Below are 22,489 nucleotides of genomic sequence, written 5' to 3'. Positions count from 1 at the left end.
TTTATGACTATACTACCACTCACCATTCAGTGTTGTACTGGAGGCGATTTTGACCTGTAATCGAACATTGGCGATGAGAATGGTACAGAATGGACGTCGAGGTGGCGACTTTCTATGTGGGGCCATAATTTGGGCCCCGAACTCGATGTTTACAAAAATGTCCAATTAAACGTGTCGCACTGCAGGTCTGTCCATTTAGCTAAATGTCGCATTAAATGTAAATTACTGTATTATAGAGTGTCCGAAATATGATTCAGAACGGTATAACCTTTTCGAAAAATATACCTTGTTCATTCTATGTTATGACAGTGTGATGGATGACGTACTGTTAACTTTTTAGTCATCACTAACACTACTGAGCAGAGGATAATTTTCTGACCTGCCAGACCCTTTGGGACATTGAAACAAAATAACCAAGCAAATGCGTTTATAGCACCGCACGCACACTAAATAAAAAGAAAGAACAAAGCAACGAGAGAACATAGAACGCTCTCTAGATTCTCTCTTATTAATGCTAATAGCATCCAGTTCATGTTGAATGCTTTCGCTTCTTTGCCATTCTCTGTGTAGTTTTCCGTCTCGTTAGATCAGAACGTCGCGTCCACTCGAGAAGAGCGAATGTGTTTTTCCGTTATTCGTCGCCGTCATCATCAGCGTCGTCGTCCGCAGTCGCCGTTTTTTATTTCTACAGTTTGTAGTATTGTGTGTATAATACCGTGTACACAGGAGCCTGTTTTTCCCTTTTATACCTACTTTGTTGTGCAGTTTGCTAGAACCTATACACGCGGGATAACACGACGGTTGCAGGAGTGGAAGCGGATTCGCAAAGTATGAAAAGAAAATTGTGTGAGAAGGAGTAGTGCTAGTGTTCCCTTTTTGTGTTTCAATTTTTCTCTACTATTGAAGTTTTGTGATTTCCGAAAGGGGACTCAGTGTTTTCGGTGAGTCTGTGGTGAAAAGGATCGAGTTTTCACCCTCCGAAGCTACCTTAGTACTACCTGGAAGTTACAGTTGACCCAAACGCGCAAAAGTGGATGTGTGAAGGAAGCTCAAGAGAAGAACAATCGATTGCAAAACAATAAATGCAGAGCGTTTATTATCTCGCTGGAATTGGTTTGTGATTTTCTTTTTCTTTTATCTATTTCCTATGCAAATGAGTGGATTCTAGAGATTTTATACGAACAACCAGAATGAAGTTACGAAAACGAGAGTAGTCATTGAGTGGAGTTTGCGATACCCCTTCAACGCTGGTTCGCAGGCGAATTGATTTTTCTGCTACACATAAAAATTTATTCTCGCCTTTCTTTCATCATTGGCAGCTTTTCCTGTTTCTCGCACATTTTCCTCATCTTTTTTTCTTCCACAAGCGGTGGTCGTCGTCTAGTGGTCTCTTTTTTTTCTACCCGATGGCCCTGTGCTGTAACTGCCATGAACCGGGTTGCCAGAAATGGTGATGCGAGTTTTTTTTTCCTTGAAATTACCTGTGCCAATCTCTGCTTTTCTGTATTACAAAAGTAAAGCTTAACCATTTACTAGGTATATGGAATACACTTGAATGTTTTAATATTATTTATCGTGAAACTGTTTTGCGTTTACAAGAATAATGTCAAGTATTCAATTATTAGTCCGACTATCACGGATGGTTTCCTCCTTAAACGAATTTGTAATATTGGTACTTTCATTTTCATGACATTTTTTGTTTGATTGCTCGCGCAAATATTCGATCAAATTGAAAGAAAGTATCAAATATTGATTTTTTTTTTGCATTTTAGTCGTATATCAATATTGTTTGAATAGGAATCTACGAAAGATTTGATGTTTCGTTGTTGGTTCTATGCAATGAATCTGAAATAAAAGGAAATGCGGTGTTTGTTGGAGAATCTTGAATACTCCATTCTAACGAATTACTATGTTCCCAACACTTATTGACAGTCTCTGTTTATTTTCCTTCGGTATTCGCACCTGGTTGGTAGTGGGTGCCGGCACCACTGGCCCCCGCGCTGTATTGGGCTGAGAGCGCCTCCGCAGCTTTACAAACACATCTAAATGCCAGCTGCAGGGAGAGAAATAAATTTGCTGCTGCTACTTCCAACCAGATGTGCGGCAGATTCCCATTTCGAGAATACACGAACACACGTACACGTCGTAATAATCGCAAAAGACGCGTATCCTGTGAGATGAGAACAAAGATACACGCGAGCGGGAGAGGAACTGAAACGAAGACAAGAACAATGCACGACAGTCGGAAAGCGGAAGATGAATGGAAATGTTTGTTTTTGTTTGAAAAAAAAAGAAAGCGAATCTCCTTGACGTTCGATGTAATTTCTGTGTATGGAAACGGGAATATACAGCAGCTCTTCGTCATGTTCAGATCTGCTAGTGAGTTAAAAATGATTGCAAATTGTTCTGCAGTAATTATCACTAATAAAAAACTTTGTTTATATTATACTTCAATTTTATAATACAATCACGCTTCTATGGAATAATGTCGGAAAATAGTCGACTGCAGTTATTACTTTCCAGAATTGTTTTTGATGAATATTTTAGTCGATCGTCAACATTTTACAATCATTATTTTGTTTAATGATTACAAAGACATGATACTTTGCTTCCGTCGTTTTTCTATGGATGGCTCTGGATTCAATTAGAATTCTAGATCGAAAATGAACTTGGGCATCCGTTAACATAACTCTACAGAAACTGATGATGATCTCCCATCATGCCTCAACCCTACAAAGATTTGCACTGTACGATTTATCTTTCAGCTCTGTTGGAGATTTACATTTGGTATCAATATGTTTCCAATTCAAGAAGATTATTGATGGATTAGGAACCTAACCATGCATTTGCAATTTTTAACAAAGACCTACACTAAGATTTGCTGCAGTACAGGTGATCCGTGATTGACTGCAAGTACTCTTTTTCAAAATCACCCTAACCCGATGTCGTTGAAACACATTTTTTTTTAGAAAATTGAGAATTGTACTTAGAAACACAGGTCGGATTCGATTATATACAGTTCCAATAATTTTTATACTTCAAATATGACTCAATTCAAGCAAAAATTAAATATCTCAACGATAAAGTGAAAGTTGATTGGCTATTATGAGTACAGTGGAGTGAATTTGGTAGATTCTAGTTGAAGATTCGCCAATAACTGTTCAAAATGATATTGCAGCAAAATTAAAAAAGGTATAAGTCAGATGTCAGAGAACGAATTGTAGAGCGATTAGCGTGCTTTAATATGTTTATTTGGTTCAAGTTTATTATGTACATTTTGGATAAAATTAAGAATGACACCTTCAATACCACAAACTTTGAAGTTTTTCACTTTTAAAATTCAACAATAAATCCATTAAGTTTCACAAGTTTCACAACTGTATTAAATTTCCTCATCGATATATGTATAAAAACAAACTAAGAAAATTGTTTTTTGACTCGATTATATACAGTGAAAAGAAATCAGAGGCTGTATATAATCGAGTCCGCCCTGTACATACTAATTCACAAAACCAGTTTGTTTTATCATATAGATTTAGTGGAGAAAATTCTACAGTTTAAAATCTACTTTGACTGCGTACTGAATGAATGATTTCATCATCAAATTGTCCGGTCATGAGGTCAAGTACACGTAGCCAGTAGCAAAACCTCCTTGATTGTCCTCAAAGAGTTTTTTTTTTGTAATAATGCCATTACAAGACCTTGCTGAAGCGTTACTAGAAGCTGAAGAAAAACAATTGGGGAGAATGATTGGAAGCTACTAAAACTACACAGCTTCAAACTTTGAGCTCGATTTACTCGAAATAATAGTTATGTTATTTAGACCTTTATGACAGAACACTGATCATATGATAGTTCACGAGTACTTCATTTGAGCAAACGTATGCTTTAAAAATAGCATTTTGCCAGCTATCCCCCAATCTGTGTATCTTATTCCATGAAAAGATTTCTCGGAAGGCCTACAAAATACCCCTCTACTGTTGAAATAGGTTCTCGGAATAAATCGCCCCAGAAAACAATTGCAACAGAAACAACTGCTCAACAGCTTGGCAATAAGGGCATATCTCGTGTATTCTTCCCCACGAGAACAAGAAATAATTATGCAATTATCTATCAAGCATCTTCAGTTGCTTCTACAACGCCAACCATCGACACTTTCAGGACCACCAGTCAGTTCAAAAGACTCGAACTTTGTGTACTTCCAAGTATCAATTATAACTCAACATTTATACTCATTCACTCAAACACTTACAATCAGATCGTTTTTAACATTTATGTGACACTTATGTAGAATATTCCTCAAAAAATTCAATTGTATATTTGTATATAATTGTATTGTATTTATATAAAGGTTAGATCAATCAGAGATCAATTGAAAGGAACGGATTATTTCTGATTATTGTTCTAGAATTGTGAATTGTTCGAGTAAGTCTCAATATTTACAACTAGTAAACTAAATTTTACAGCTGAAATGAATTATTTCGAAATGCGACTGTTTTGAGGTTTTTCTTTTGTTTAGAGGAAATCCTAGTCTGTCGGATCTAGAGCCCTTGAAAGCTCACTCATATGGCATCAGAATTGTTGCATTCATAGAACTCCTTCATCATTACCGTTTTGCAGCTTCTGCGAAAGAAAACTCTCCATTATTTGTTCAATCAGGACATTCCGACGGTGTATTTTCGTGAATCATACATTGAGGCTAAATGTTTTCATAGCAAACTAAAGGGTGTGTCACATCAAATTGCATCACGGAAAAAACGCTGTAGAAATTCGCCCAGTAGACCGATCCTTTTGAAAATTTTAGACAGTAAAATAAAAACTATTAAACAACTTTTGGCATTTTCTTTTTATGCATACTTCGAGCCCAAGCCCGTATGCTCGCACCTTCCTCTTTACCCCGTCCATAAGTTTCTGTACAACGTCAGGTTGTAGTTTTTTTTGAACAGAAATCCATTTTCTCTTGAAGTCCGCCTCCGATTTGACAACTTTTGGGTTCTTCCGGAGGGCCTGCTTCATAATCGCCCAATATTTCTCTATTGGGCGAAGCTCCGGCGCGTTGGGCGGGTTCATTTCCTTTGGCACTAAGGTGACCCCGATGGCTTCGTACCACTCCAACACGTCCTTTGAATAGTGGCACGAAGCGAGATCCGGCCAGAAGATGGTCGGGCCCTCGTGCTGCTTCAATAGTGGTAGTAAGCGCTTCTGTAGGCACTCCTTAAGGTAAACCTGCCCGTTTACCGTGCCGGTCATCACGAAGGGGGCGCTCCGCTTTCCGCAAGAGCAGATCGCTTGCCACACCATGTACTTTTTGGCAAACTTGGATAGTTTCTGCTTGCGAATCTCCTCCGGAACGCTGAATTTGTCCTCTGCGGAGAAGAACAACAGGCCCGGCAGCTGACGAAAGTCCGCTTTGACGTAGGTTTCGTCGTCCATTACATTTTTGCCGTTCTTCACCTTCCGGTCGATGGTTAGGTTCTCGAAGTATCGTTTTAGTACTCTGCTGACCGTGGATTGGACGATTCCCAGCATCTTACCGATGTCCCGATGTGACAACTCCGGATCCTCGAAATGAGTGCGCAGGATTAATTCACGACGCTCTTTTTCGTTCGACGACATTTTTCCAAATTTACGAAAAATTGACAGTGAAGCATGGCCTACGTGATCTATACACTGTTATCTGATTATAAGCGAAAGCTGAAGATATAATTTCTAAAAATTAAATTTCTATAGCGTTTTTTCCGTGATGCAATTTGATGTGACACACCCTTTAGCAGACCCGGCAAACTTCGTCCCGCCCAAAATTTATTTTGATATACCCTTTAAAATTATCTTTTACTATAAAATTCCTTGTACTTTACCAAAACTCGTCATTATAATATCAGATTATTTTCAGATACAATTCTCGTTCAAGATTTTTCAACCACTTGCAAATAACATGTTTATATATTATATTTGATACAGAAAATATGATAGAATAAAGACAGTCCTAAATCGGACAATTCCTTTCTCGAGTTTTGCTCTTATCTTAGAAGAAGATATAGGAGTGCGTTATATCACATTGAAAAAAAAAACAAATGTCATGTTTGGGTGAAATATGTGTATTATTTTTACGGGACCCGAGTTATGCAGAAATTTGCGTTTCATTTGTATGGTAGCCTCCCCTTAGAGAGGAGGGAGGAGTGTCGAACCACCATAGGAACGTTTATCGATCCCTAAAACTTCTGTATGCTAAGTTTAATTCCATTTGTTTGATTAGTTTTCGAGTTTTTCAGCACCCTTCCCTCCTCTTCAGAGAGGAGAAAGGAGTGTCAAGCCACCATAAAAATTTATTACTCCCTAAAACCTCCATATGCCAAATTTGGTTCCATTTGCTCGATTAGTTCTCGAGTTATGCAGAAATTTATGTTTCATTTCTATGGCTGCCCCTCTCCTTCAGAGAGAGCGGAGGATTGTCTTTCTAACATAGGAACGTTTCGTGCCCCTAGAACCTTCACATGCCGAATTCGGCTCCATTTGCTTGATTAGTTTTAGAGTTATGCAGAAATTTGTGTTTCGTATGTATGGCAGCTCCCCCTTAGAGAAGGGGGTGTCTAACCACCATAGTAACATTTATTGCACCCTAAAACCTCCATATGCCTAATTTGGTTTTATTTGCTTGATTGATTTCCGTGTAATGCAGAAATTTGTGTTTCATTTGTATGTCAGCCTCCCCTAAGAGAGGGGGAGGAGTATCTAACCACCATAGAAACATTTATTGCATCCTAAAACCTCCACATGCCAAATATTTTATTTCGTTTGTTTGATTAATTCTCGAGTACTGCAGAAATTTGTGTTTCAAATGAAACACAAATGCTGGAAAACTCACGTTGTCTCGAAATTATGAAAAAAGTCTGAGAACTAGAGGCTTTTGCATTCGCCAAAAGTAAGTGTCTCATTTTGAAATGTGCTAAACGTCTATAAATTAATGTAACTTTTGCAATTGGATAAAAAAATGCAATTTATAATGAATGATGCTTAATCTTACTACCTGTAGTCTGTGTGCTGTTACTTTACTTGAACAAACTTTTTACTCAACAAAAGCATAGCCTTGTATACTGCGTTTCACAACTATAGAAGCACTCATATTTTATGAGTTTCCGGAGATACGTAAGAAGTCGGTTGAATTGAAGTATACAGCGTAAGATATAACAGCTATCTTCATTTAAAAGACTGGTCATTTGAACTTTATTGTTATGTTCGGACGCGAAACAATCAAAAAACAAAAAAAAAACAAAAAATTCCAGTGTTTCATAACTATAGAACCAGATGGAATAACTCTCACTCCTTTACAAAATTAACGTCAATTTCACATGAATTACAATAAGTTTCCAATTCGTAGGTTATCTCTAGTTCTCAATCGGTTCAAATAACCCATTCAGGGTGGTTATGACCAAGTTGCGTCATGTTGTAGTGTGTATTTAGTTCTACGCGAAGGATACTACTCGTTTAAGCTCTCCAAATCACTCATACTGCTTGTAAGCGATATCTACTATTCGTACTATCACTCCTCATGGCAAGGTTTTGATTTGGTAAACATGCTGACCAGTCCAGGATTTGAAGCCCATATTCAGTGAACCATGCCATGACTTTCCGGATATTATGAATTGATGCCAAATTACTCAATTATCACGGCGTTTTTAATGCAGAAACAGCAGTAAATGAATTTGGAGTACTTCATTGTACTTCTGACTGTACATTGGTGTTGATAAAAATCTATGTGAACCAGGCCGTTTTGAAAATATTTTCCTCAAACCATCAAACTGCCGCCTGTAAAGTAACGAGTTGAAAAATTACATGACACGTTCCGTATGTTCTTCCAGTATGACGGAATTCCATTCAAGTTGGATTTCTTTTTACCAGAGAAGTTCTCCTGAAATAGTGAAACCCATGGCTTCAGCTTCCACATTAGTTTTTGGTCCAGCAGTTTTTGAGATGGGATTTTTATGGTTTGGGGAGAATTTTCTCATAAAGGCCTGGGTTAGGTAGCTTATCATCAACACAAATGAACTATCAGAAGGGCAACGAAGTACTTCAGAATCATTTACTGCAGTTTTTGCATCAAAAACACCGTGATAATTGGGTAATTTGGCATCAATTCATAACATCCGGAGAGTCATGACATGGTTTATTGAAAAGGGGCTTCAGATTCTGGACTGGTCAGCTTGTTTACCAGATCAAAACTTTATGGAGAAACTTATGAAACTCAGAAAAAATGAGTGGTTCTATAGTTGTGAAACGCAGTGTATACTGAACGACATTCAATCTTAACTTCCGTCCATTTTAGTGTACCCATTCACAAGTTTACAACCTCTTTCATTTTCTCTACCAATTCATATTCAGTACCTACTATAAACATACTCCTAGAGACTAACTAGACTTGGTCCGTGTGCAGAAACCCTGTTTGCGTTACAGTGTTTGACTTTCCACAGCCAAGAAATTGGGTGGTAGCTCTGCTGCTGTTCCTCATTTTAATCGCTGAAACGATACGGAAAATGGCTTTCAAAGACGACGATCCGTGTGGCCTTTAGGCAAAAGCTGAACTTTCAATCCGCCGAACCCTTTCCAACCTTGTAGTGATGAATTGAAGATTGAACCGTTTTATTCTTTCTGTGGGACCGGAACCCGAAGGCATCAAACGTGAAGAAGTAGAATGAAAATGAAAAAAACCGTCTCCTAAAATGTAGCATAATAATGAATTTTATGAGTAATACGGTCTTTTTTCCATTCCGCCTGCCATTTTTTTGCGCTCGGTTTCCTCTCGTCCTCTTTAAGGGTAACTTCTCAAAACTAATGCTCCAATCGTTTCCGAGATGGTGTATTTCGCTGGCAGCGTATTTTTACACCGCACTTACCGAGTCAAGATGGACGGCGGGGGAACAGAACCGACGTGCGGATTTTTTTTTTCGTTTGCTTCTCATGTTCAAGTGGTGGCGGCCATTGCGACTTAGGGTGGGTTTAGACTAGTGATATATTCATGTGAAGAAATATGATGAGATTTATAGAAATCGCATCAACCGTTTACACTAGCGTGAACATCTATAATGAATATATTAATATTTTCGGTGAATTTATTCACCTAAAGTAGAACTGCATCCAACTTTAGTGATTTCTCACCAGTGAGAAATTCACAAGCGTTTACATATGCTGAATTTACACCTTACGTTTACACCTATTTTCACGTGAATAAATCCATCTATAGCTATAGATCTCCCTGATGTAAACCCGCCATTAGTGGTTGCTCGATTTCGTAACCACCACTCCGGAGGAGGAACGTCAATTAACGAGTGTGTATGATCTGGTATGGCTTGGTTTCGACATTGGAAAAACAACTGCAGAATCTGGGAGACGATCAAATAAATAAATCTGAAATCTATAATCTCTTACTCTGACAGCTCTTGGGAATGAGAATGATATCGAAACAAATAGAAGCATTCTGAACAACAATGTTCACGATGTTATGACATGGATAACATAAATTAAAATCACCAATTAGAATCTAAATTGAAATTAGTGGAACAGAACCGACAAACGTCAAGAGAAAGAACAATCTCCTCAAGCCTAGTTTTGAACTGGAGCGAGGCCCTGAGAAGGGGAGACCGAGAGCAAATAGCAAAGTATCGATTCCATGTGGGAGAAAATCTCAATAAGCCTTTTGTTTCAATCGCGTTTTTTTGCTTGCTTCTTTCGATGTCTATGCATGTCAAATCGGCTGTGTTGTTTCCAGCGAACTCTCGATCAGATTACTTGTGCGGATTGTTTTTCTGAAGCACGTCTTAATCGCTTTGTACGTATATCGGTCTTATCGCACACGAACACTACCACCACCGCCACCACATCAACATGGCTCACATCAACATCAACATAGCCACTTTGGGTTTCCTAGAGGTTCGCGCACGTGTGTCCGCCGATTGACAGCCAGCAGAGCAGCACCAGTCCGATATTCAACAAGGGCTGTGGTTTGCGTGACATGATGCTGCTCAGTTATTATTGGGACCCTTATATAGTTTCTGCTCGCAAATGTTAGAAGACGATGTTAACGGTTCTTGTCGGCATTGCTAAGACATTTGGTACTTTTCACTTTATTTTGAAAAATTTTGATTTAAAACATTATCATACGCAATTATTTGCGTAAAAAATTTCGAGGTAGAAATTGTTTATATGTTATTTCTCTAATATTTGTTTATATGTTATACATTACAATTCGCTAAATGGTTTTGATTAACGAACAACAATGGAAGAATTCCAATTTTTCCATACATTTGTTCTGTGCATTTCTTTTCTTACCTATCCGCATTGTCAAATAACGAGATGATCGAGATTTGATCGAAACATCGCATCGCAAGCCCTACTCTCGCGCGGTTCTCCCAGAGGCGACGCGTGACCAACAGAGGTACCTGTTCAATTTCATTTGCAGTTACGATGACAGATTTTAATATCTTTGTTTCTCAACATTTATCTATACAGTAAAACCAGTTTTTGTGCGGTTTTTTATGCGAATTTTTTTGGGCAATTTTTTTGGTGCGACTTTTTTTGTGCGGTATGTGAAAAAAATGAAGTCATCGGTAATTTTTTTTCTATCTTTGATATGTGTTTTATCGCTCTACATAGGGACTGTGTCAGCTAATTCCCATTCTCATGTTTTGTTTTGTTTGTTTTAAGGTGTCAGTAGGAACTTATTGTTTGGGGGGTTTTTGTGATGTGCTTTTTGCATTCCATCGTGTATAATCTACAGACATGAATGAGAAAGCGAGTGGTTAGCGTCATAACTAAAATGCCGAGTGGCCGAGTGGTTAGCGTCATAACTAAAATGCCGGGTGTTCGGGTTCGATTCCCGTTCTGGTCGGGGGAATTTTTCCTCCGACTTGCACTGTGATCACGCGTATTCTAGAGCTTGCCACTCAGAATGCATTCAAGGCGTGTTATTTGGCATAGAAATCTCAACTAAGTACTATGATGACGCAAGTAATACTACGTTGAGACGGCGAAGTTCCTCTAGGAACGTTAGTGCCATTGAAGAAGAAGAAGAAGGAACTTATTGAAAGGAGCAAAAAGTTGATTTTATGATCTGCACATATGAGTAGGCCGCTTATGAAAGTGAAAAAAGGAAATCGAATGTTGATCACGAAGGGAATCATTAGGATTAAGGATTTCTTAAGGAAACTTTTTTTATGCAGTTCCTATCCACCACATAACAAAGTTTTTGTTTTTAAATTGTTTAGCGAATTGTTTGCGGACCCTATCACCTGCACAAAAACAGGTTTGCCTGTATAACATTGATAGGTGCATAATTTAAATCAACTATTTTTGAAAACATTTCATATTTTGGTTTCCATAAATTGCTTCAATGTCTCGCTACGCGACAACGTCAAGTTGTCGAATGAACAAAATCGATAAAAGCGCTCGAATTAAAACCACACATCAACGAAAGAATACCACCACATCCACAGAAATCATGAATGAATTTGTTGGTTTTTTTATTTGCATCACGCTCGCTCGTGGTGTTTGGTGCTGTATACTCTCGCGGTCTCGTGCCCTCTCTCAAACTTTAATGACGTCAGGATTAGGAAGAGAAACAGAAAAGGAAACGATGATAGTCACGAACAAACACTGAAGAGTGATGGTGTGTATTATCCATCGTTTGCATCGATTTCGTTCAGCAGAAATATTGAACCTAAAACGTCATTTGTACGCAAAGCGGCGCATTAGTAGTAGTAATCGTTTCATATGTAGTTGACTGTGTTTGCCCTGTGTTTGGATGACGGCGAGTTCAGATGAATGGTTTGGACCCGGTAGTCATTACTACTTATTTCGTAGCGTTGAGGCTGTGTTGCGTGCAGATTGGGGGTGAATAACTAACTATATGTAACTATCATATTATATTCTTTACGGTGGATTTGAGTTCCACCAAAATAGAAAATAAAATAAGAATATTCGGGATAATATGGAAATCACAAAAAAAAATTATCTTCGATAATTCCTCATCCATGTTACAAATGTGAAATAATATACATTTTATTCTGATATTGTCTACCTGTCCTATGAACAGTTTGAACAGGCGGGCGAGACGCCTCTGGGTTCTCCTGCCAGCCAGTGTATAAAAAGTTTAGCTGCTCTACAGCAAAACGATCAGTCATTTCCTAACCGTGGAGTAGTTACCACCATTAGCCAATACGGAGAAGAATCAGAAAAAAGACGGCTGGATAATGTCGGGGACATAATCGAAGAGACGTAGGACTGCAACAAGGGCTGTCAATTTAAATAACTTATCGAATATCGGAGTAGTTTTCCTGTACCTATTAGCAAAATTCCAACTTCAACGCTCCCAAAAACATCATTTCCAAACAAATAATTCACAAATTATACTATTCATCATCTTCCGCAGAACGAAAAAAGCAAATCGATTCATGGTGATGAGTAGAACAATGCTTTTGGAAAAATTCTTCTTTCCATCCAAAATTATTGGCCATCTCGTTGCGTTGCGTTCAACATTTTTATAAACCAAGGTATATATGTATGCACTGTAATAAATTCAATATTTAAAATTGAATTTAAAAAAAATTGTAAATTGTGTATCTTTGCTGAAGATCTGTTATTCTGTATATACAGATTCTGTATCTGAACTTTTGCGAAAGACCTGTAAAGTACAAAATATTCTGTATATGTGGCAACCCTGATCAGCAACATCATTTTATTACACCGTTCACCAAGCACAGGGAGTTAATTTAGCAGTTCTTTTCAGAATTTCAGAATTTCCCCTGTGGACTTGCAAGTACAAGCATCCTGACGACCGTTTCCACCGGACAACCGTGCGCGCCATCCGACCATAGCACCGCTCACATGCTTTCGATCCAACCATTTGTTTGTGGAATTTCATTCGGTGGAATCCGCGAAATAGGCTGGTTGGGTCACCGCGTAAAATAGCGGATAACGCAATGAACTATTAAAATGGGGTTCAATCGTGAACAAAAATCCAACATGAAGTTATTTTCAACGTTCGAATTATAGGGAGGTCGCCGTGATAGCTTTCGGGATGGATAATCAGTGTAATGCGTACATCGATAAAAGGAAACAAATTTGAAAACATTGCCAGCTTGTGTACAGGGTTGCCATAAAAAAAATCCGTGTTTCTGGTTTCAAAAAATCTGTTTATTTTAGTTTATCTTACAAATCATTCTGATATCATATGAATGATTGCACTGGTAAAATGACCCGTTTCGGTAGTTACATTTATTTCTCAGTAAAAAAAAATAACAAGAGAGGAGTAAACACTAAAAATATACATTTGATGAATGTTTTGTTAACAAAAGTAGTGTAGGCAAATTATGTTGTGACAATGTAATTTGCAAGAAAATTTTGACTAATAGTTTAGAATGGGTCATTTGACCTCTCGTTGTAGGTTTATTGTTAAATTTATAAGCCTAATTTTGAAGCACAATAATAGCTTTAATATCATTGAATGGGATAGTTGTTATGAAATCGAAGATGTTGATGGTATCCACGTATAGCCAAAACTGTAGGTAGTAAAAATGTAATGCATTGAGGTGTAATGGTAGATTACAAAGTTACCAGAGCATGCTTGATTACATTGCGCTTTGCAAAAAGATGTACGATAACATAATAAGGTAAAAATTCAAAATAAGGAGAACTCTGAATGCTTAAAAGTGGTCATAAAGTTGCTTTGAAGCCATATTCTTAGAATACGGACAGGTTCTGATAGAATTTATTCATTCTAAGTAAACTGATCGAGTATATTTCTGTTTAGTTTTTTTTCTCGCCCAGTTCAGTAACTTCTTATTCTACAGCTTCAACCACATGTGGCTCCGCCAGATACTGTTAAAAACCTCCAAAATATTTTGGTCGTGATTGAACATATTGACGTAGCGCAATGTAAACAAGCTCTCTAGGTTGCTTTTTAAGACGTATTTCGTTAAGAGCCATCTTGATTATCATCAGCCTTTATCAGTATTTTCAACGGTTTGGGCTCCAATGTTTCCTGAATAGAGTTAAACTTATTTGTTCAATTTGGGCGCTTTGGGCCTGAAACCTATAAAAAACCTATAAACATGAAGACCGCAATACTAGACCGTGACGGAGTCGACATCTGGTTTTTGAATTTTTACTCGCTATATGTTCCCGAAAACTCCATCCTACGTCAAAACGTATTGATGATTCTTTTAGATATTTTTAGGGAAGGATTTTTATGACAGTATGAGCACACTTGAAATTGACATTTACTGTTTTTTTAGTTAGAAAAAGATAAAAAGTGTTATTTATTTATTGTAACGCTAGTCGAGCTTTTGCATCTTTTTACTTCAGTTTGAACATGAGAAAACGGGACGTCACGCTACATACGTAAAAATGACTTTTACTCAGTCTGGTTCAAATGTTATATGAAAAAAAATGATGAGATGGGAAAAAATATTATTGCCAAAAAAACCATCTTCAACTGCTTCTACAAAACCACGTAAACCACCGGTCATTTACAGGGTCATCAAAACGTTCTACTAATGAGTTAAAGGGTGTGTCACATCAAATTGCATCACGGAAAAAACGCTGTAGAAATTCGCCCAGTAGACCGATCCTTTTGAAAATTTTAGACAGTAAAATAAAAACTATTAAACAACTTTTGGCATTTTCCTTTTATTCATATTTCGAGCCCAAGCCCGTATGCTCGCACCTTCCTCTTTACCCCGTCCATAAGGTTCTGTACAACGTCAGGTTGTAGTTTTTTTTGAACAGAAATCCATTTTCTTTTGAAGTCCGCCTCCGATTTGACAACTTTTGGGTTCTTTCGGAGGGCCTGCTTCATAATCGCCCAATATTTCTCTATTGGGCGAAGCTCCGGCGCGTTGGGCGGGTTCATTTCCTTTGGCACGAAGGTGACCCCGTTGGCTTCGTACCACTCCAACACGTCCTTTGAATAATGGCACGAAGCGAGATCCGGCCAGAAGATGGTCGGGCCCTCGTGCTGCTTCAATAGTGGTAGTAAGCGCTTCTGTAGGCACTCCTTAAGGTAAACCTGCCCGTTTACCGTGCCGGTCATCACGAAGGGGGCGCTCCGCTTTCCGCAAGAGCAGATCGCTTGCCACACCATGTACTTTTTGGCAAACTTGGATAGTTTCTGCTTGCGAATCTCCTCCGGAACGCTGAATTTGTCCTCTGCGGAGAAGAACAACAGGTCCGGCAGCTGACGAAAGTCCGCTTTGACGTAGGTTTCGTCGTCCATTACCAGGCAATGCGACTTCGTCAGCATTTCGGTGTACAGCTTCCGGGCTCGCGTCTTCCCCACCATGTTTTGCCTTTCGTCGCGGTTAGGAGCCGTCTGAACCTTGTATGTACGCAGGCCCTCCTGCTGCTTGGTCCGCTGGACGAATGAACTTGACAAATTCAGCTTATTGGCGACATCCCGGACTGAACTTCTCAGATCACGTCTAAACTGCTTAACTACGCGCTTGTGATCTTTTTCACTGACGGAGCATCCATTTTTGCCGTTCTTCACCTTCCGGTCGATAGTTAGGTTCTCAAGGTATCGTTTCAGTACTCTGCTGACCGTGGATTGGACGATTCCCAGCATCTTACCGATGTCCCGATGTGACAACTCCGGATTCTCGAAATGAGTGCGCAGGATTAATTCACGACGCTCTTTTTCGTTCGACGACATTTTTCCAAATTTACGAAAAATGGACAGTGAAGCATGGCCAACGTGATCTATACACGCTTATCTGATTATAAGCGAAAGCTGAAGATATAATTCCTAAAAAATTAAATTTCTACAGCGTTTTTTCCGTGATGCAATTTGATGTGACACACCCTTTATTTATAAAGGTTCGATGCATTCTTTAATAATATCCGTGATGAAGCTCCATCCCATACAATATGTACAGATTGATACAGACGATTGAAAAGTTACGATTTAATGTCAATGGTCAATCACGTTCAAGACTGAAACCCGAACCGATAAAGGTGGTGTCCAAGGCACTACTGCACTGTTTATGTAGGACTACATGCCGGCGAGAATGAACATTAAAAAATTTTAAGAATTAAGAGCTTGGTGGCCCTGACAAGGTCAATGGATTGTTATAATTCCAATAGCATGCTTTCGAACCAGGAGTTATTGAAATAAGCTTTTGAGTCAATAAGTAACAAACATCACTGAAGTTCCGCTTTGTTTAGCCGGCAAAAAGTTTTTAAAGCTCAAAACCTTGTATCCCAAACGTAACGCTCCCGTTTCTGAAACGTTGAACCTACGCACCAGTACAGACATGAAAGACGTAGTCCTTCGTCAAAGATCGAAAATCGAATGCTGTCTTAATACTGTTATTGAATTACGCTTCATTATTGTTATTATTATTGATATCGAGTTACACTCAATAAGTTGCAAATCATCCAAATCAAAATCATCAAAATTCGTTCGTAGCTTGAATAGTTATTAATTTTAACATTATTTTCTAAAAACGTTACTTTTTTTGCTGAATTGGCACCCTAACTGAAAAGCCATGTTACATGTCTGTTACTATGTCATTCTTCTTAAGCTTGTGTGTGACAACTGCCCAATATTCCTCAATCATGCGCAATAGAGTACAATTGGTTTATCGGGTTTTCGATGAAATCCACTCCGTTGTCACGAAAGCAATAATTCCCAGTTGGAGTGACAGCTTGTCAAATCTGGTCAAACACTAATAAACTTTTTCAGAGGCATTTTTGTTTGTATAACTTCGAGTCCATTGTCCCGTTTGTTACGGAAACCTCTGTTTTTTGATCGCAACTGCTTCTTCTTCTTCTTCTTCAATGGCACTAACGTTCCTAGAGGAACTTCACCGTCTCAACGTAGTATTACTTGCGTCATTTTTTATTAGTACTTAGTTGAGATTTCTATGCCAAATAACACGCCTTGAATGCATTCTGAGTGGCAACCTCTAGAATACGCGTGATCACAGTGCAAGTCGGAGGAAATTTCTTTGACGAAAAATTCCCCCGACCAGAACGGGAATCGAACCCGAACACCCGGCATGTTAGTTATGACGCTAACCACTCGGCCACGGGAGCACTGATCGCAACTGCTAGAATTGCCAGATAAGAAATTCTCAAGCTATAATATTTCGAGTTGTAAGTCACTAGAGTTTTGTATTTTAAATGATGATAAGGCAAAAAAAAACATGAACTGTTTTAGTGGATTATTGTATTATTAATGATTCAACTGATCTCCCTATGTCGTTTTGTGATTTTGGTTTCTATATACTAATTTGTCGTTATACAAGTCACTCTGTGACCTTATTCAGTGATTTGAATGGTTTTGTATGTTTCCCATTGTCTCGAGAATCGTTACGAGGACGTTAGAGCGTCAGATTGTCATAACATTCTGACATAAATCATATGTAGATTAGTACTTCCACAAAATCAGATGGATTCATCAGTAGTAACTATCTAATAAAAATAATTCGTGAATTACCTCGGTATAAGTTTGAGTGGTAATCTTGGTAATCTGTATTTTATAACAGTAGATCTTTTGTTGGAAAGTTGGAAAATCGTGATGAATCATGGAAGAAATTGTCTTGCACGATTAATACCACCCTTAGCTCTGCTGTAGCTCACTCGCTCACAAATCCGATTTGTGCGTTCACACTTATCCGCATCCATCAATGACTACTCTGTTTTTAAATACTTCGACAATCTTTAGCCCTCCTGGTATTTGTGTGTATGTCTTAGCATTAGCATGTTGATGACGATAATTAACCACAACTATACATATCAATGTCCAAGAACTACTAATAATTATCTGTCATAGCGAAACTCGTATTACTTACATACTTTAATTGATCTACATAGAAGTTGATTTCTAGTTATATTTTTGTTCTTTTTTTTTCTTTCTATTACCATCTAGCAAACCGAAACACAGCCGAACTTAACTAGCGAGTATCCATATATATATATATATATATATATATCTATATGCATAGTACCAGAGATCGTTTAGTGTTTTTGTAGTGTTTGAGAACTGCAAGTAGTGTGAAAAATAAACCAAGCATATATAAATAAAGTAGTGGAAAATCTGACAACCAAGTTCATATATATATATATACTACACCCATAAAAAAAGAGATCACCCGTAGGATTCAAACAAAAACGCAAACGAACAGACAAGATACACCTAGCGAAAACAGTAAGAAAAAATGCTGTTTGAAAACCCTGTTGCGGCTGCAAAAATGTTCCCATACAGCGTGCCTCCGCCGATCCAAGGTGCAGCTGCGGTTCCGGTGCAAAATTTAAGGTTTGTGGACTTTATCAGAAAAGTTTGTTTTTTTATTTCTTGGTTTGTTTCCATTTCTTTATACCCGTAACACACATACACTCTGATTCTAAATTCACCCATAACACTAACCAATTCATCGAAGGACGTGGACGACCCGTAAGAAACCTTGCGGGGAAGCCAAATCACTTATGTCACACGTTATCCCTCACGTGCACCTTGACGACGATCGTTTTCATCAAGAGCATGGCTATTGAATCGGAGAAAATCCCAAGAAGTGCAAAAAAAAAGGACGGATGAAACACCATGCAAAGAGAGCAGAGGAAGGTGCACGTTTCCGAAGCCTGTGTGTGTGTGGGTACATTTTTGAGGGTCCGTAGATTTTTGTCCGTTCCTTCAACGTTCTGACATTCGTCCATGATATGTGAAGGTTTCAATTTTTGCAGATTGAAAATAGCCACTTTTTAATTTTAGCCCGCTTTATGTTTGCACTCCCGTATGATAGTTGTTCTCCTTCACACTTCTTCACTTAATATTTCGTACGTTCAGTGATTTCTCCCATCGGGGCCTGTACACATAATCTATTTTTCCCTCGAACTTCACGTGTTCCTTGCTGATCCGTCCTCGAGGGTGGTGTTGTGATGGGTGGGTAGGTCACCGTGGCGGATATTTTTAGCCGAGTTCGGTTGATGGTTTGTCATTTTTTTCTTCTTGCGCTTCGACTAGTTATTGAAAAACGAACCGTGACGAGAGAGGTTTTAGTGAGAAACGGCTGTAACCTTTTTCTACAGGGTGTGAACTGTTGCAAAAAAAAAAACATATTCGCCAGATAATTAGTTTGCTTACTCTGTGTGTAACCCATGAAAATAGCATTCGATTGTGTATGACAGAACCCTGCGGCCAAGATTTTTGACGAGCGTTTTGGCATCTGGCATAGCTATCAACCCTAATGTAACCACTTTTGCGCGATCTTCCACAGCAAGTGTGTACTAGCCGTAGTCTTGTCCTGAATATTCATTCCTAGATACGTAGATAATGCGCAATGTCGCCTGTGTTAGCGCTCCGTAGAATTAGCTGTCGTTGTTAATCGGCACAGGTAGGATTTGATTATAAACATCTTTATTATTTCAATCCTTCTAATCCAATATTAGGTACAGGTTATATACAATATTATGCAAACTCCGTCATCGTGAATGTGTAAATGATTGGCGTATTGGTGTATGAGTTTTTAGATTTGAAATGCAAAGCATTTAAGTTCGTGTCATGAAATATGCGCCATGTTGCGCGTGGCTGTTTGTGTTTTTAGTTGCATGTAGAAACTTGTTGCTGTTAGACATCTTGCCATGCGCAACTTAGAGCAGTTGATGGAAAGATGGGAATGATTTGAGAAGTTGATAATTTAGACGCAAATATACTTTATTCGCACTGAAATGCATATAAATCATCGAAAAAAATAACTAAATGGACGATGATTTCGTCAAATATTCTTCTTTTCATATGCCGCACAAAAAAAAATCGCGCATAAAAAGCACAAAAACAGGGTTTCCTGTATCTGAAATCTCCAATAATAAATTAGACTATTAGACTACTTTCTGGAAAGGGACAATTTTTCTAATTCCGAAATGATAATACCTGTTAAATTTCGTTCAAAGAAGGAAATTGTTCAAACTCTTATTCATTTGAAAATATTTAAAAATTGAAAATAAATATATTGAACATCAGTTGCAATAAACAATGCATGTTGTTTGAAAAACTCTTTTCCTGTAGAAGTGCCAAATATTCCCAACTCAACATTTAATTTCAAGCTTTTATTGCTTAGTAATTTCTTGATGGATTTATGAGAATCTTGCACCAACCGACTTGGACACTCCCTAACAATCTTCTGCAGTATAGAGAAAGTATATATTTTTCAAATAGAAAAATATTATTAAATTAACCAATCGAAGAAGGCTTTTTCGTAACCGATGCGCAGTTTACAGAATGTGGAAAAGGCAATGTCATTTTTCATTGGCGTTCTGCCAAAATTTCATAAGTACGAATTGAGCGATCTTCATAAAAAGATCGATCTTTTCGAATCAATTTTCCAAACAGCGTAAAGATCGATCAACTGATTAAATCGGTACCAAAGAATCGATCTTTCCGAATCCATGTTTGAAAAATTAAAAGCTTTTTTCCAATTTATCTGCTTATTCTATGGACACTTTTCTTTAAACATGGAATACAAACTTCATATTTTTATTCAAACATCAAAAGCATTTTGTTTTGTTCCTCAGTTTCTCCAAAAAATATTGGTGTGGTTTATGGTCCCGATACTTTAACGATTCGCACAGCACAGCGTTGGTTTGATCGATTTCGTTCTGGTGTAGTGGCTGTCGAAGATACACCCCGTACTGGTAGGCCAATCGTCGTGGAAACCGATAAAATCGTTGAAATCATCTAAGTAGAAGATGGGATTCCAAAAAAAAAGCTTGATTTATGGGTGCCACACGAGTTGACGCAAAAAAATCTTTTAGACCGCTTGCGATGTACTGCTGAAATGGAACGAACTCGACCCAATTAAGTTGCCTTCTAAATGGCAACAAGTTTGTGAACAAAACGGCGCATATTTGACTTAAATTAGATAATTTTAAGTATGTTAAATAAAGCGTCAAATTTCGATCAGAAATACGACATTTCTTTTTCCCCAACCCTATATTAAAGTACAAAAAATATATTTTCCTGGGCGTTCGTTTTGTTGAATAACAATCATCGAAAAAGCATTATAGGAATAGGAATAGGAATAGGAATTCAACAACTGGTATCTGCCTAGAACTCACCTGACAACGATCGCATAAAAGCCAATCGTGCCACACGTCTGTCATGTAGTCGAAGTCTATTCTTGATTTTGGCGCCATTTCTTAAAAAAAACCTTTCGTTTGGAATTGATGTCAACATCTAGTTCAGTGATCCTATGAGCCACTGGTTACAGTACATTCCTCAGTAGCTACCGCTAATTCTGTCTCTGTCAGCATTTGTACAATATATCGTATATATCGTAGAAGATGCGATCCAAATGTTGACATTATCATTAAAAAAATGTTAGATGCTTTTTGGTAAGATTGAACGCATACTGACATAAAAATCTACAAAAAGTTCTTCTGAGATCGAAAAGTTCGAAATAAAAAAAATCGATTTTCTCTATTTTCTTGAGTACAAAAGATCGAAAATCGAAATGAAAAAGATCGATTTTCTAAAAATCGATCCGAGATCGCCCAATCCTAGTACGAATAATTTGAAGCCGAGATTTTGCTTTCCAAAAGTCAGTTTGTATGTCACATTAATGTGGCAATGTATATTAAAGTACCGACATCAATTGCTAATTACCAGTCAATAAAAATTAAAGTGAAATGTTTCAAAATTTTCAACGAAACAAATATTTGGATATTATTATATAGGGATGTTTGCACCTCGGTTCGAATCGTCATAATGATGGAGCTCGGAAACGATCGATGTTTTTTGTACAACCCTGATGGAAAGTGATACTTTTAACTCACGAATCAAGCGCTATAGTCCAGAATACGACAGATGAGCCTAACTCGAAAAAATGGAGTGTTGTGTCCGAGACACGCAAAATTGAACATTTTACGCGACGCAACCGATTTTTAGTTCAATTCGTACCCCCAATATAGGATCAGCAAAGATCCCTCTGGTATCCGCGATCGCAACAGCATTAATGATGTATGACTACGAAATTATTTTCTTCATCGGGGTCGTTTATCAATTTGGATGTCTTAGAATGAAATGAAATTCGAGAAATAACTGTTCAGTAAAAATTCTTGAGAACGGATTTGTTTCACAGTTGTTGGTTACCCTATTTAAGGGCCTAGCCTCTACATTTCGTGGGCAAACAGACCTGCTGAATGCAGCATTTCACTAATCTAGGAGCGAAAGCTCCTCAAAAATATGACCGAATCGCACGGAAGCAGAGCAGAAGCGCGTTCATTACCTAGTGTAGGCGTTCGGATACGATGATATACGATAAATTCGCTAAATTTGATTGATGTTTTGAAGTCCATGATTAAAGTCATTTGTTCTTTTTTTGTTAACGGAAACTTTCAAATCTATCGATTCATATCGATAATTATTTTTATGATTGGCGTTTTTTTCTATTTTAGAGACTTTAACCTATAAAGTTCATTCCCCTTTAAGAAACTATTCTCTTCT

The 22,489-nt window shown here is 37.9% G+C and overlaps 1 protein-coding gene across 3 annotated transcripts in view; it reads left to right on the top strand.

The window, feature by feature from the left end:
- Positions 1 to 554: 554 nt before the first annotated feature.
- Positions 555 to 22,489, top strand: part of LOC129778007 (RNA-binding protein Musashi homolog 2) — a 113,865-nt gene continuing 91,930 nt past the window's right edge. Inside the window, exons 1-3 of one of the 3 annotated variants that reach the window (XM_055784633.1) lie at positions 555 to 828; positions 925 to 1,113; positions 17,921 to 18,307. In XM_055784633.1, coding sequence (XP_055640608.1) covers positions 18,210 to 18,307 — 98 coding nt within the window. In that variant the 5' untranslated portion in view covers positions 555 to 828; positions 925 to 1,113; positions 17,921 to 18,209. Of the gene's footprint in view, positions 1,114 to 17,920; positions 18,308 to 22,489 lie in introns of all 3 variants that reach the window. The other 2 variants (XM_055784634.1, XM_055784635.1) reach the window with 2 other exon arrangements.

Source organism: Toxorhynchites rutilus, chromosome 3 (genome assembly GCF_029784135.1).
Source record: "Toxorhynchites rutilus septentrionalis strain SRP chromosome 3, ASM2978413v1, whole genome shotgun sequence".
NCBI lineage: Eukaryota > Metazoa > Arthropoda > Insecta > Diptera > Culicidae > Toxorhynchites > Toxorhynchites rutilus.
Note: the sequence above shows the minus strand (reverse complement) of the source record. Positions and strands in the feature narration are given on the sequence as shown.